Below are 15,689 nucleotides of genomic sequence, written 5' to 3' on the forward strand. Positions count from 1 at the left end.
TATAAGTCGAGAAAAAACTGCTCTCAATCGAAATATTTCTATAGTCGATGTCTTGCAAAATATCTGATAAAAACCCGACTCAGACGATACAGATGAGTCATGCAGTTTTGAATGCCACAGTGTAGAAGTGTGATGTCAAGCGCCTGGGAGGAGCACAGCGGCTTTAGGAGCGCTGTTTCTTTTCTATGTAAACACCAGCAGGAGTGAGAACACGGAAAGGGCCGGGCACAGCGCAGGTTAACTACGAGATCTCAACGTAGTTGCTTAAGGTAAGGTGTTGAACTAATCGCAAGCCGTGGTGGGTTTTTATGCATTCTAAGGATTTTTGTTTGCAAAACCGACTGACAGATTTTTAGTTAAGATTTTCTAATATATTGTAGGATAAAGCCTAAGACACTGGTTTATTCGCTGCTATACGAAAAAATAGTAGGTAGCCTAGTAACCGATTTTGCTTTGCTAAAAGTAAGGAGTGTCTTTGGTGCCTGTCTTCTATGGTTGTGTTCGCACATGGGTAGTTTACTTAATTCCATTATTACCAAAGTTGGACAATGTCATTTTTGTCAAGACGTTCATGGGGCTGTAATATTAAACTTCAATGAGTTTCGACAGCGCTAAATGTGAGCACCTTTTCAGCTTGTGTGAACACGTTGGAGGGTAAGATTTGGCCAACCCAAATCCGCTTGGGTTCACTGGATTCACTGAATGCAATTCTATCGAACGTATTTGGAAATTAATCACAGGAATATTCTCGTTCTAAATGGTCTTTTATTGCTGATGCACTTGACTACAGACAGCTAGTCTGGTAAACAACAGGTGAATGTCTCCGCGCTGTTTCCCCGGATTCGTGTGAACCATTGACAGTTTGTACTCTCAAATGTAGGCTATGTGGTAACTATTTGTGTGGGTGAGTGATGAGACTTCTTAGAGATTATCACTTACTAATCTAAAAAGTTTGTTCCAATAAAATCAAGATAGCTGTGGTGTTTAAATGAACAATACAATATATCCTGGCAATAGAGTGCTATATTAATCTTTTTATTCTCGAAGAATGTTTGGAGCCTACAACTAGAAGGCTATATTTGTTTCTAGCTGTAATGAGTAGAGCTTATGCAGGTAATGGAGGCTTTGCGTCTCCTTGCACTCCTTTTTTAGCCTGTGGTAATGACACATGGGGCTTCTGTCTTGTTCCTCAAAAGTAAATGTTTAGACCTCCTGTTGACACACCCTCTGGACTCTGTAATATCCCAGATGGATGTTCCCACAACATGAAATTAGCTGTCCCACTGCAGTTCACCCGCAAAGGCACTGCAGAGCAGCTTCACCAGGAAGACAGGATCGTCAACCTTCAAAGGAAAAAGAAAACGGTCTCATATAATGCCTCTGCAAATGACGAGATAAAACATTCAAACGTCTTTTGTGCTGTGCTGATCGTGATGGATAGGGCACACGTTCCTTTGTAAACAGCTGCAGCATGCCTTTAAGAGCTCTGTGGACAAGAACCATATAGGAACTTCAGCAGGCATGCAGAGTTCCCTCAGGAAGGGCATAGGCTTGTCACACAGTAGAGATAGTTTCCAGTCATTAATGTATTGCTTAACATTATTTATGCCACTCACAGACTTCACTGGCTGCAATCACCCCCGTTCACTGCACTGGCACTACATAGTGCATACAACCTCATCTGCTGCTTTAATTAGCATCGTAAGCCAACATGTTTGTAGGCCACAGTTCCACATGTTGTAAGAGGATTCATGTCTTTTTTAATGAAGAGATCGGTATCTCAAGAGGGCTCCTCTTTGATTCTTATGTTACTTTTGGGTTGGGCTGATCCTAGCACGCTACTGTTTATTTTTCATCTTTTCTTTGAAGCTGGGCGTGGAACTCTGAATGAAGAAAATGACTGGACAGTGTGCAGCAGACATGTTATTATGCGCACATACAAATTGGTGTGTTCAGAGCAGAATGTCGTTTTCTTGGGTAAATACCGTATGTGCCCTTGAGGACAGCTGGGTGGCCGCTCAGAATAGCAAGATCAAGACGGGTCCAGCGGAGGCAGCCAAGCCATATATTACCGTTTGTTCCCATGTGGAATAAATCTCTGCCAGTTTTCCACCGCATTCTGTATCCCGTCAGCAGGACTGGGTGTGGGACTGTTGGGAACAGGAGGAAAGGGAGGGAAAAGAACGGGGATAATTTGCAGTTGTAGTTCACTGTATTACAGAGGACGCAATGGGCAGTCTAATTTTGCAAGAGGACTCCCATCACAGTGTCTGCTTTGAGTGAAGCAGCAAAAACCTCACTGTATTGAGGTTTCTTATGTTACAGTATCCACATATAGAGATTTAAATGGATAAAAAGAGCGGGGTTCTTAACAGGTGTTTGTTCCTTGATCGCGCAATGGCATGCCTGGGTATACCCAATGCAGCATTTGATGAACAAGGCTTAGGGTTAAAATATTTTACTTCCAGCTTTGCAGGAGATTTACTACTCTACTTCTATCTCTCTCACATTGTCCTGAGTGTCTGTTGCTTCACAGTGAGTGCCCTAGATGGATCTGAAATTATTGTGGCTGAAATACATTTAGCAACACCCTCAAACCTGTTAATAGGCCTTTTAAACGGACAGATGCTTTTTGTGCACCTCAGAATGGGAAATGGATTTTCCTGAAAAGCTCCGATGTCATTAGCTATGAAGGTACAAAGGGAGATTGGGTCAGAAGGACCTGTATAGCACAGTGTATTTTTGTGCTTTTATTAAATCTATGATTTGTGGGGAGGATCAATATGATTATGACTGTTATGAAAATCCATCCTGGGAATCATTAACCTAATGGTTGGTGTATACTTTTGAGATCACGTCAAACAAGGGTGGCTTCAAGTTAGACATTCAAATTGGCCTATGTATTTGCTTGAAAAGCCAGTTGGTAGAAACTGTCAATTGGTTCATACAGTATGTCAGTTTTGGAAAACACAGCACGCAGGCTGGAGTGTTTCATAATTTTGGAGCTCTATTTATTATCTTAAGATTGAGAAACGTAAGAAAAGCAATTGGGTTAATGCAGTTTTTATTTATTCCAGTTTCTCACCTGCATTGTCAAGGATATTATGCACAGTATGTCTCAGGCCTAAAATGTATTTGTAGGCAATCGCAAGCAATATTAGCTTTGAGTGTAAGCGAATATATAATATATGCACTCATTTTCCATTCTCTGCTTTGTCATTTGAATTAATATGTCTTCAATGCCATTCTTTTAAAACAGTGGATCCATTCAATTATGTTAAGAAATCAAAACATGGATATTACAATGTTGGCCCCTTGCTGAATAGCTAAATGCACTTGGCCCTCCTGCCTACAAAGATGTGTAGAGTACAGTACATCCAACTGACTGATAAGACCAATACATTGTCACAAACCATATGTATACTATACAGTACTGTGCAGAAGTCTTAGGCACCCTAGACTCTATTATATATATATGTTTATGTTTTTGTGTGCGTTAGTTGCAAATATTGATTTTCCAAAATATTTAATTTCACAGAGACATTTTTGTATTTAATGTAAAAAAAAAAAACATATTACTGTATGCAATTGACTACTTTTTACATAAAAACTTGGATCAGAAGCAAGGAGCCAACCAAAGTCTGCAGAAGAACTGTGGCAAGTTCTCCAACATGCTTGGAACAACCTCCCTGCTGACTGTCTTAGCCAACGCTGTCCTGCAGTTCTATATCTCAGAGAAGTGATGCAGTTTTAATGCCAAAGGGTGGTCACAAAAAATATTGATTTCATTCAGTTTTTAAGTTCTGCCAAATTACACAAATGTAATGTTAAATGTATAGTGCATTTATTTAGGACCTTTCATTGAATTATTTTTGAAAGAATCTTATCTGTACAGAATGTTATACAGGTGCCTAAGACTTTTGCACAGTACTGTATGTGTATGCGTACAAGATGACAGCTCACAGTATATTTTAAAATGTGCTGTCTGAAAGTCAGTGCAGTGCTTTTCACTACTTCCTTGCACTTTCCGCATTCATTGCAGTCATTTGGCAGATGCTCTTATCCAGTCTGACGTACAGTAAATTGTAAAACCATAACCAGGCATACATTCAAACCCTTAGCATTCAGGAAAATATTTTAACGTAAGAGCAGGTTCACAAACAATGGCTTCCTGTCTTTCAGAGCCATGCCGTTTTCTTCTTTTGGTTGGTGCTCTACCGTGAATTCCTCTTGGATGTTTGCATTTCAGTACTATGAGTGTAGAAAGGAATTTGAGACACAGGGGTGTGTCAACAGGTTTCATTTCACATCAGTGATGACTCAAACATCCATGTGCCTTTGCATAACCACCTGTAGCTGTGTGTAATTTCCTGTTGCAGGGCGCTACAAAACAGTCCTGGTGAATGAAAGTGACTCTTGACTCTTGACCAGGTACAGCATTTCATTATCTATAGTTACCTACCATCTTAGAAGTCCTGCGTGACTAAATTTCATATAGAATGTTCTGCTCCATTGAATAGAACAGGTGTCCTTATACGGTTGATGAACATATTCATATATACATTTGCCTGGTGAGTAAGAGCATATGTTTCAGCTATTTTCTGTCATCAGAACCAAAGACCTTAGAGGGAAACACACTGGAGCATTTCATATGATTCTCCCATGATTCCATGCATTTTTCCAGAAAGCTCAAATTTCCTGCTTCAGCTTGCGGAAGGGAACAGGAGCAGACGGAAATCGCACTGCTAAATGCACTCGAGCTTCAAGGCCATTTTTCATGTAATGTATTACATTACATTAACTCGGCAGATACTCACATCCAGAGTTACACACCGTAGGAGAAACATGCTGTACATGCATTCACCTGCTTAAGCAATAGTGACAGACCTGGTGAACAACATTCCCAGACCAGTGTGTAATGATGTAGCATCACTAAAGCAATAGTGAAAGTTAATGATGCTAACCAAGAACTAAAATGAATATTTTAAATGTATACAGTAGGGCTGCCCAACCCTTTTCCTCAATCGCTTGATCTGCTAATTGGTGTGCCAAATTGGGGCTGAAATGAAATCATACAAGACGGTATGTCTCTAGGAACTGGGATGGGCTGCCCTGGTATACAGACTACCTCTATACCTCTATACCGCTCCATAAACTATGCTGTTTCACTCCTGTACTTGAGAACCGTGAAATATTTAGGACACACTTATACATTCTGTATGTCAGATCAAGATATGATCATTTAATAATTAAAAGCTGAAATTGGCACAAAATCCTAAAATGGATCAGGCCTTGTTGTCCTCTCTGATATAGACTATATCCCCTACATGTAATCTAGTGGAACATAAAATCTATGTAGCTGAGAAGTAAATTTGGCCACCATTATAGTTTCTAGATTTCATCATTAGGATATTTTCTGAAATCGACAATAGTCTCAGCTTACAGGGAAATGGCTAATCTAATTAGTGGATATTAGTTTAGTGTCATGCCAGGGTTCCTGAAGAATGAAAATGTATTAGAATGTCTCATTATTTCAAGGAGACTGTAGAGAAATTGTGCAAGTCAGACTATTGATTTTATTAACCCCCTTATTGGCGGATGCGACCTGCGCGTTACATCTCCCTTAACAGAAGGATGAGACGCCAGCATTTTATTTGATAATGTGACTGTTTTTCAAGACACATGACTGTTGAAATGCATTGTGATTCCTAGGACTTTCTATGGGTTTCTGTAGGGCACCTTTGTCCATAATGGGTTAAAGAAGTGATCATCTGATAATTGCTTACAGGTATTCATATTATTGCTTCTTTTCCCTGGGCCTTTTTTTCCTCATATTTTCATATATGTTGGTGATTTTTAGTCTAGGGAAAGAAAATACAGATTTTTAATAATGAGCTATCTCTGCTGAAATTGTTCCCTTCACTCACAGTATAACATTTTATGGCTAAGCTTATTGGCTTTAGACTCCTTTGTTTGTGGCTGCCGCTGGTTTCATTTAAGCAGAATTTGTGTCAGTGCTGAAAAGTGATTTACAGCCATAGAAGGGCATTATCAAGCACAAAATTATAGAATCATTCCTCTGTCAGATAAGCAGACGGATCTGCAAGCAGCTGGCCTCTGTAGTCTGCCGATACATTTTCCCCCACGCATTTTCTGCTGTCCAGCTTTTTCATATGAAATTTAAAATAACAGATGCATGCCTCTCGATGAGAATAGCTTATTGGTCTTGGTGGCATTTTAGCTACACGGAAACAGGACACCAAAATAGCCCTGAGTGCAATGTTTGTGTTTCAGAAATCTGGTTAATTCATTCCTGTTTATATTAAAATGACCATTGTTATTTTTACCCTCTACCACCACACCCGCTCCTCTGGGGTAGTCTTTAAAAGGTGTATGGTGGCATTGTGGATTAAAATGGTTGACAGTTTAGAAGAATACATATGCTCATTATGTCATTTTAGGACACGGTTGCATTATGTTGCAATGTGAAGCTGTTCCATGACATCTCTCTCACATGAGCCTGACAAGCAGCATCACATCATCTGCCTCTTTGTAGAAAGATGCCTGAGGGGATGATTACTGTAAAAAAAGTTTCAAGCACTTTAATCGCTGCTTTCTGTTAATTACTCCATCTCATTGTTATAAATGAATAATTAATGGAGTTTTTTTATAATTTTTTTATTACCACCCTGACTGTGTCTTGCGTTGATTTCAGGGACACGCTTGACTGCAAGACTTCCAGTTCACTTGCCAGACCGATAAAGACAGTTTTTATCTACTTTGGTCCAGCCACCGAGAGTCCAGCGACTAGGAGTCCCGCAATCGTTTTTCTTATAGACTGTTGTTGTCATGGCATCGCCAGAGCTGCTTGTTGAAAGAGATCTGGTGGAGGCTCATCAAGACATGCACGTGGAGGAGGACCATGCTGAGCTGGCAAACGGTGCGCCCTGCTCTTCCCTTAACGCCACCAGCGAGGATGGCAGCGGGAGCCACAGCAAGCGGGGTCACCGAAAGGGCATCCGCAAACACCGGGACTACATCAAGATCTCCGTGCCTGACAGCAGGAGCAACCAGCTGCCCCTGGAATGGTGGAAAACCGGCATCGCCTTTGTGTACGCGGCCTTCAACCTGGTCCTGACCACGGTCATGATCACAATCGTGCACGAGAGGGTGCCAGCCAAAGAGAACAACCCGCCCTTGCCGGATAAGTTCTTTGACTACATCGACCGCGTAAAATGGGCTTTCTCTGTGACCGAGATCAACGGGATGGTGCTTGTGGGAATCTGGTTTGTGCAGTGGCTTTTCCTCAGATACAAGTAAGTGTTGCCGAAATTTGGCAGGGCTGCACACATTGCTTGGTGCAGGCACATTCCCACAAATGGTTCATAAAGCTGCCTCAAATCAAAGGGAAGACAGGTCTGGCTACAGCAGTGTAGCTGCTCTACTTTGCTGTTTGTTTACATCAGTGTAAAACGTTTGGCCTTGAACTGAAACTAGGGTAGAAAAAATGAGCCTTATTGCTACACTGAGTGAATGTTCTTAGAATACACATTTGGTTTAATCTTTTCCATGACCTTGTGACAGATGATTGCAGTTTTCATTGCAGAAAACACTCACTCAGATTATCCATCTGAATTGCCACTAAATTTAATCCTTCCTGCATACCTGCTGCTTTCTCTCCTCCCTTGGCTTGGACTTTGGCTGCTTTATATATCTTCAAATTAAATTTGAAAATATATCAGCAAGACAGGAAATTCCTTGAACCTTTCGGTCTTAAAATATTAGTCCTTGCCTGTTCCTCTTCTTCACATTTTTTTATTCGTCAAATTTATTGGTCGTTTCGGAGCAGTTTCTGGAGTTGGCTGTTGCTAGCTTGAGAACACAATAACATCACAGTCCAACAGCTGAACAAAGGCTGTGATACAGAACTAGAGTTTCAACTTTAGCCCTTTATTTTGATATTTGACCTATATAAAGGTAAAAATGGCAAGCTACAATCGTTAAACTTTAACTAATTCTAAACAGAGTAAAATCATTATTACCATTTGTACTCATGCTGTTTTCGACATAATGCTTCTGTTTTATCTGTAAAAGAGACATTCTTGAGATTATGTGGCATTGTCACGTCCAGTGTGCAGGAGGGCTCCTCTGAGCTTTGACCCTACTTTTTCAGAGCAATCGTGGGCAGACGTTACTTCTTTCTGATGGGAACCCTTTACCTGTACCGCTGTGTCACCATGTACATAACCACCCTACCTGTGCCAGGCATGCACATGACCTGCGCCCCCAAGGTGAGTGCTGCCCAGAGAGGTCTGCACCTGGGGCCTTAAAGCACTTTATCTACCCCCTGCCCCCACACTACCACAGCAAAAAAAACAAAAACATTTGCCTGCGAAAACCAGAGAATATTAAGGGCTTATCTTTCTTTTGAACAATCTAAAAAAAAGTATTTCTACCCACAATCACTTATTTTGCGAATACGTAAAAACACAATATAGGGTAAAAGTAGCAGTCTGAAGGTTGTGTTTATGGAGAACGTTCATTAATACAGGTTCTGTGAGATGCCTGACCTGTTTTGATATGTTGTTAGTCGTCTGTATGTCAGTGCAGAACACTGAATAACTTCATTTTTGTAAGGCGTTGTGGGTAGATGGGTTATTTAACATTAATATGTTTGGGTGATTTGGTGATTCCCCCTAATTCAGAGAAATCAGATTGAAATGTGTGAGTCTGATCCCAGATCAGCAGTCAGCAGGCTATTAAACACTTGAGTTCTGCTTTCTCAGCAGTGAAGAGCTGATCCTGGATTAGCGGTGATCATGCTGTTAAACTGAAGTTTTGTCTTCTGGCTATAAGGAGCTGATCCTGGATCAGTAGTGAGCAGGGCAATACACTCTCATCTCTTCCAGCTGTATGGAGACTCCCAGGCCAAGGTGCACAGGATCCTGCAGCTCATATCCGGGGGTGGCCTGTCCATCACCGGCTCCCACATCATGTGCGGCGACTTCCTGTACAGCGGCCACACGGTCATGCTCACACTGACCTACCTGTTCATCAAAGAGTGTAAGTGTCCAACTGACAGTCAGCCAGCTAGAGAGCTTTGACTAAAGCACCAGTGTTTTAGCTTGTACTGACAGTCCCCTCAGACATGGGCAGCCTATAGTCTAGTGGCTAATTTGCTTGACTGGGAGGTTGGTGGTTCAAGCCCCAGTGTAGCTGCAGCTGTTGGCCCTTAACCTCACATTGATCCATGGGGGATTGGCCTCTACTTAGGCTAATCAACTGCTTTGGATCAGGGATAGGCATGGCTCTGTTTCTGGATTTCAGACCAACTTCTACTTCCCACAAATAATTTACATGATCTATCATTTTTAAGTCACATTCCATGATATGAACAGCTGATGAATGTTCTTGCATTTTATTGCAATCTAATTCACAAGTGAATCAGTGCATATGGATAATTGGCTGATTGAGCCAGGGTAACTGGTGGCAGCAAAATCTTGCCGGCCTTCCAGGACTGGAGTTGCCCATCTTTGCTTTGGGTGCTTTGTAATGTAACATGTCACTCTCCTGTGTGCTCTTCCCAGACTCCCCGAGAAGCTTCTGGTGGTACCACCTGATGTGCTGGCTGCTGAGTGCCGTGGGTGTGATCTGCATCCTGGTTGCACACGAGCACTATACCGTTGACGTGGTGGTGGCCTACTTCGTTACCTCCCGCCTGTTCTGGTGGTACCACACCATGGCCAACCTTCAGGTGAGACCCCCGACCATGAGTATGGCTGCATCCCACCGGCTGGATGAAAGCCAATGGTTACTGAACCACCCTTCCTTTGTAATGATAAGGTGAAAGAATGGATTACATTTCATGTAGAGCTTTCCTCTCTGTACCTCTTGGTTCCCATTTTAAATCGGTTGAGGAGACAAAATATATAAAATTAATGTTGGAAGGAATGTGCATAGATTTTGGGAACTCTAACTATATGTAATATGAAATTATAGAAGACTCCTTCTACTCCATAAATACATTTTTTTAAAATCATATAATCTTATGTGGCAATGCACCCCTAAAGTTGAGCTCCAGCCAGGAATTATTGAAGAAAATCAGTAGCTACTTTCATAGTGGTCGAGTCTGCTGGACCCACGCTGTCACCAGGCTCAAAATGAAATTATTTGGTATTTCTGGCTGCATGAGTTTGCAGTGAATGTTTGTGGAGGGACGGTTTTAGGCCTATGTGGTATGGAGAACAGGAGTTTGTTTATCAACCCTTAGCTTAGCCACACGATACACAGCTACAGTGCGTATCATATGATGGGCGCCACAAAGGAGTGACCTGAGTGGATTTCCAATTTATCTCTTTTCTGAAAATAGTCTAAACAATTCACCATCCCACATCCATCAGTGCCACTTTATTGATGGGACGAGCTTCTTTCTGTGCTTACCAGCAGAGCTGTGTGTCCACTGGGCTTTCAAGTATGCTTCTCCTTTCAATGGAAAAATCCAGAGATTCCCTATGGCACAATAAAACCGAGAACACAAACACTTAGAACCTCTTAATGTCTGTTCATATGACAGGGGCTGCATTTTCGCCCATTTTCTCCAAGGCTGCCATTAATGAATTCTGTGCATCACAGTAAATTACTGGGGGGGGGGGGGGTCACTTCACAAGAGTACAACTTAAACTATAAAGACCACATGCCCTGTTTGCCTGCTCCATAGTAGCCTGATAATACTTTTCTGTCATCAGTCTGCTGCAAATATGGACTATTTGTCATGTGAATTTATACAATTTAATGAATGTGTACAATAACTGCATATCATGTGGTCATTATATGCTGATAACAATATTATCCAGTATGGTAATATATGTTCATATGTATTTTATAGTTATATAACACCAAAACAAAGAATTGAGTACAGTGTAACTGATTAATAATTAAGCTAAAATAAGTGTGGCATTCCCTTGAATATTGTAAAACATCTACCCAAGGTCCAAAGTCCAGGCAGGAAACCAAATCACATTCTCTTCATTACTGCCTCCTACTGCTTTCACAAGTGCATTGCATTTTCTGTATTTTAAGCACAATGTTCACATGTGCATGGATCCACTGATGTTTTGGTCATTCAGATGGCTCTACGTTCGACTCGATACGACCTAAGCATGATTAGATTAGTGTTTTGCATTCTGATATCAAGTTAAAATCTTGTGATGGCTAAATGATATTTATCGACTCTGGGGCTTTGTGGAAGAAAAGCATGACTTGAGCTCTTTGTGCCAGTAAGAGAGATAGATTTAGAAGTATTGATATTTTTGTTGATTTTTATCTGAATAGCATTTGTGAACATTAGTGTAATAAAAGTTATTTTTGTGTAATTTATTATAGTTGATGCATTTCTGAATGTATCTATTTTTATATATCTTTTGTTGATGCAGGAATGCAATATGAGATCAATATTTCATTTGCAAGAGAGACCTGTGAACAAATAAAACACATATAACAAATACTTACAACTCAGTCAGAATCAGCAGTCAAACATGCAGAGGTATATGAAAGCTTCTACAGTGTTATTGAAAGCAAGTACAAACAACATTATGAAAATCTATATACAATACTTACACATTTTCTAGACAAGAGATTCTAATTAATGTGAATACATAATTTATTCATACATCTACTGTATATAATATATTATTTTAAGCTTAATCAAGTGATTTTATGGAGCAGATATTAATTAAATGTTGTAAATGTATTTCCAACAGTAAGTTCACTTACAAACACATTTGTCATACAGATAATTCACTTGCAGATAACTGTCACAAAATGGGAAAATCGTTACACTTATTTAAACTCTTGGAGCGATTAGTTGAATGGGTTGGAAAGGGGATCTCCTCTGCAGGGACAGGATTCTGATTCTGATTTCTTGCACTATTGTGAGTTGACTTGGGAAATGTTATGTTTTACCTGGTTACACTGTCTGTTAAATCTGATTATGCTAATAACATCTGTATGAATTGAATCTGTGCCTTTCTTAATATGCTCTCTAATTAGCTTATCTGTGTATCCGTTCCCATTGCTGATTTTCAGACAGGTTTGCTTTTGTGTCTGGCTAACACGGACTGATTTCAGACCTCCATATTTTTTCTAAATGCTTAGTATAACTGAACATAAGAAGGCATCTGCTGCTTCAGACTTCTAGTTAATTTCTATGCTGTTGTTGGAAAAAAAAAAAAAGTTTTTATTTTTTACTGTTGACAGACCCTGAGATGTTCAGCGTACAACTACCTCACAAACACCTGGTGGAACCCTGTGTTTAACTTCTTTGAAAGGAACATCCAGACCCAGGTGCCCTGTGCTTTCTGCTGGCCGATCACTTGGCCTCCTGCCTGCTTTAAGAACTCCTGCAAGAGATACTCCATGGTCCAAAGTATACGAGAAGAATAAAGAAAGGACAACTCACTGAGGCCTTCAATAGCAGTGTTACAGTTAGCACTCAACCTTATGTAGCCAAGTCTATGACCTACAGGACAAAAAGGTGCAGGAGAGCTGCTAAGCTAATACCAAAGACAATGAGAAAAAGTACATATTGCATATGATTAAAGGGTACCTGTCACTTCATGTGAAACTTTAGTTTTACCGTTCTTATGTAATATAGGATCCTCAATCTAGTTCCAAAATTAAAACTGAGAGTGTTGTATTGTTTAAAATATCTGTTTTATTATTTAACTACTGTAACTCAAGTCAACAGGCTGAACTGAAGAGAAAAAAAAACTGAAAAAAGCAACCATACAGTCACATTGTTTACTGAACTTTGCTTCAGAGTATATTGTCTAGTACAATATCTCCTTGGCTAAGCCTGCAGCCTCCTTGACTTGGTGCAGTATGTACAATTACAGTAAAGGTAAGAGGAAGACAACCCTGTGTATTCGTTTGTGAGTTCTGTGGTCAGAAAGGCTGTCAGATCCGTGAAGTTCAAACATAAAGCAGACAAACTGCTGTGCAATAAGTGGTCCATGACAATCATCTTAAAGCTGAGGCTGATCGTAAGGGTTCTCTCCACAACCTTGGCAAGCATACTCGGCAACAGAGCCTTGTTTACACAAAGGCAGTGCTCATAATTGTTTTTTAAATGGAAAATACAGAACTGAATTCATAGATGTGTTACTGAGTAGAAATCACTCTCTCGAATGCTGTGGGTGCAGACCAAATTTGTGCAGTAATCTGCTGTTATTTGTACAATGGAATTGAAGGAACTGAATTCTCATCTATTAATATAATATTTCCTTTGTGTATGCATTTTTAGTTCAGATTGCGAGAACTTCTTCACTGTTACTGTTTCCTTTATTTTATACATTTTGTATGAATTTGATTAATTTGCTTTGTAAATGTATTAATTCCAGTCTGTATTACATGTTTATACAGTTATACAAGTGTTGACTTTAAGATGACCTTTTTCTATAAATGAACATTGACATTTTAATTGGCTGAATCTTTGCTGTGTATACATTGAACTAATATTAAGTGTATGTTAATATTAATTAAGACTTTACTTCCAACATAATTTTTTAGGGAAACAAAAACATATTTACTAATATGTTTTTAATATTGAATTTCTGTTTTTATCATTTTATTTTGTCTTTTTTGAGTATTTTAAAACTGTGCAATCAGTTTAAAACTTTGACTAGAAATATAGCCTATTTAATTTATATGAAATGAAGTGCTATTTAGGGACATTCCAGACAAAGAAAATGCTTGTGCCCAAGCTTTAAATCACAGGCAAGTTTAACTTGGTACTGGATCATAACATGGTAATGTATTACTATGTGCTTGTTGCCTCTAAATCAACTGTCTCTTTTGACATATTTTTGTGAATACAAACTACATTCACATGGAAATGGCACTTCTAAACTATGGAATGAAGATCTAAATTGTATATTTATTAAACTGTTATTCACTGTAGAAACATGTAATGGCTGTAGTTTTATGCGTGGTGGAAGGCTCCATAGAGACCTGAAAAATTCCAGAACGCTATGTCTTAAGACTATTTTTAAATGGATTACTGAGAATGTTTTATATTGATTTTATCATTTAAGAAAGATATAAATCAAGATCAGTGTTCATATATTATGTGCCTTAACAGTTGTGAAATAGTGAACACACACTATAAAATAAACTATCATTAGTCTGAAATGTTTATGTCGTCTACATACTGAAGTCTGTGTCATTATTGTATGTACTGTATGTCTGAAACAATGACTGTTATGAATAAAATATATGTATTAAAGCAGCCAAGTATGATTTGTTCACTTTGCAAAGAGAACACAGAATTTGAACAATTGTAACCACACGTTTAGTGACATAAGCTATTTCAAGGCAGTTATTATACAATGCATAAATCAGCTATGTTCTTATCAAAAGTGCAAAAAAGTGAGCGTTAAATGGAAATCATACATTGCGAGCATCCAGGGCTTCTTCCTCTACAGTCACCACATGTTGCATACAGGGCCAACTATTGCAAGAGCGCCTCCAAATAATTCCCTATATGCATTAATCATACTTTCAATCATTAAAAAATTAAGAAAACTTCCTAATATTCCCTTTTATTGCTTATTCGTACATACAAACTAGAAATGATAGTCCACCTAAAATTAGCAGATCTGATTGGTGGAAAGTTTTTTGACAGAACTTCACAATGATTAAGAAAACTTGCCTCCGTCAGTTCCATCAGGGGAACAGGGTTGAAGAAGTGAAGACCTCCAAACTGGTCCAGCCTGGCTGTGGAGCTGGCAATGTCTGCGATGGGGAGAGATGAGGTACTGCTTGCAAATATAGTGTGCCTGTCAAATAGCAGAAAACAAAAACAACAGATTGTCAGAAACATCTTAAATATGGGAAGTATTACTGGGATACAAAGCAAAATATATCAGTTCCCTTCAGTATTTCGGCCTTTCAAATGATGGGAAACATGTAACATCTGTCTTACTGTTGTTACTGTGCTGTCCGTTTTCAGAAAAATTACAGTTTACTGCATACAACTTTTAGGGGTTTTTTTAAAAAAAAATTTACATATCACAGGTGAGCATCGTACGATGAAACAGAGCCACAGTAAAACAACAATATAGTTGAGTTTAACTTTTCTATTTATTTGCAGAGAAATAACAAAGTGAGGGTGCTTACCGGCTCTCTGATTTGAATCAGACATAGTTAGACTCTTATACACACAAAAACAAAAACAAAAACAAGGAAGACATGATGCTGACAACCAAGGAATATTATCATTTAGAACTCCTTGTTGACCTTGCTGTAAGACCGGAATGTGCTAGCAACCCCCTTCTAGGATAAGCAGAGACAATTATCTCACAGGCTGTCTGACAATCTAAAGAACTAACATATTACAAAGGCTTCAGAAACATATCTCACAGTGCAGTATAAGTTGTAAGTATTTCTGCTGTTTGGCTCTGTAATCCACATAGAATTGGAAAGAAAACAATTTAAATGAGGTTAAAGTTCAGACTATCTGCTTTCATTTTAGAGTATTGCATCCATATCAGGTGATCTGTAAAGGAATTACAGCCATTTTAAAACGTAGTCCCACATTTTAGGGGAGCAATTGGACAATTGGATGGCTCTCAACATGAGAATCAAATAAGGGCTGTAATTCCTACACGGATCACCCAATATGGATGTAAAAT

The 15,689-nt window shown here is 39.3% G+C and overlaps 1 protein-coding gene across 3 annotated transcripts; it reads left to right on the top strand.

The window, feature by feature from the left end:
* The first annotated feature begins 134 nt into the window (after positions 1–134).
* Positions 135–14,284, top strand: sgms2a (sphingomyelin synthase 2a). 3 transcript variants are annotated; one of them, XM_061245796.1, is made up of 7 exons: positions 198–269; positions 4,380–4,431; positions 6,716–7,316; positions 8,174–8,291; positions 8,910–9,063; positions 9,588–9,754; positions 12,256–14,284. In XM_061245796.1, the coding sequence occupies exons 3-7, from the start codon at positions 6,850–6,852 to the stop codon at positions 12,439–12,441; spliced, it is 1,092 nt and encodes a 363-aa protein (XP_061101780.1). In that variant the 5' UTR covers positions 198–269; positions 4,380–4,431; positions 6,716–6,849; the 3' UTR covers positions 12,442–14,284. The 3 variants fall into 3 exon arrangements, with proteins under 3 accessions (XP_061101779.1, XP_061101780.1, XP_061101781.1); XM_061245795.1 differs by lacking the exon at positions 4,380–4,431 and having other exon boundaries at positions 135–269; XM_061245797.1 differs by lacking the exons at positions 198–269; positions 4,380–4,431 and adding an exon at positions 4,672–4,779.
* Positions 14,285–15,689: the final 1,405 nt, after the last annotated feature.

Source organism: Conger conger, chromosome 6 (genome assembly GCF_963514075.1).
Source record: "Conger conger chromosome 6, fConCon1.1, whole genome shotgun sequence".
NCBI lineage: Eukaryota > Metazoa > Chordata > Actinopteri > Anguilliformes > Congridae > Conger > Conger conger.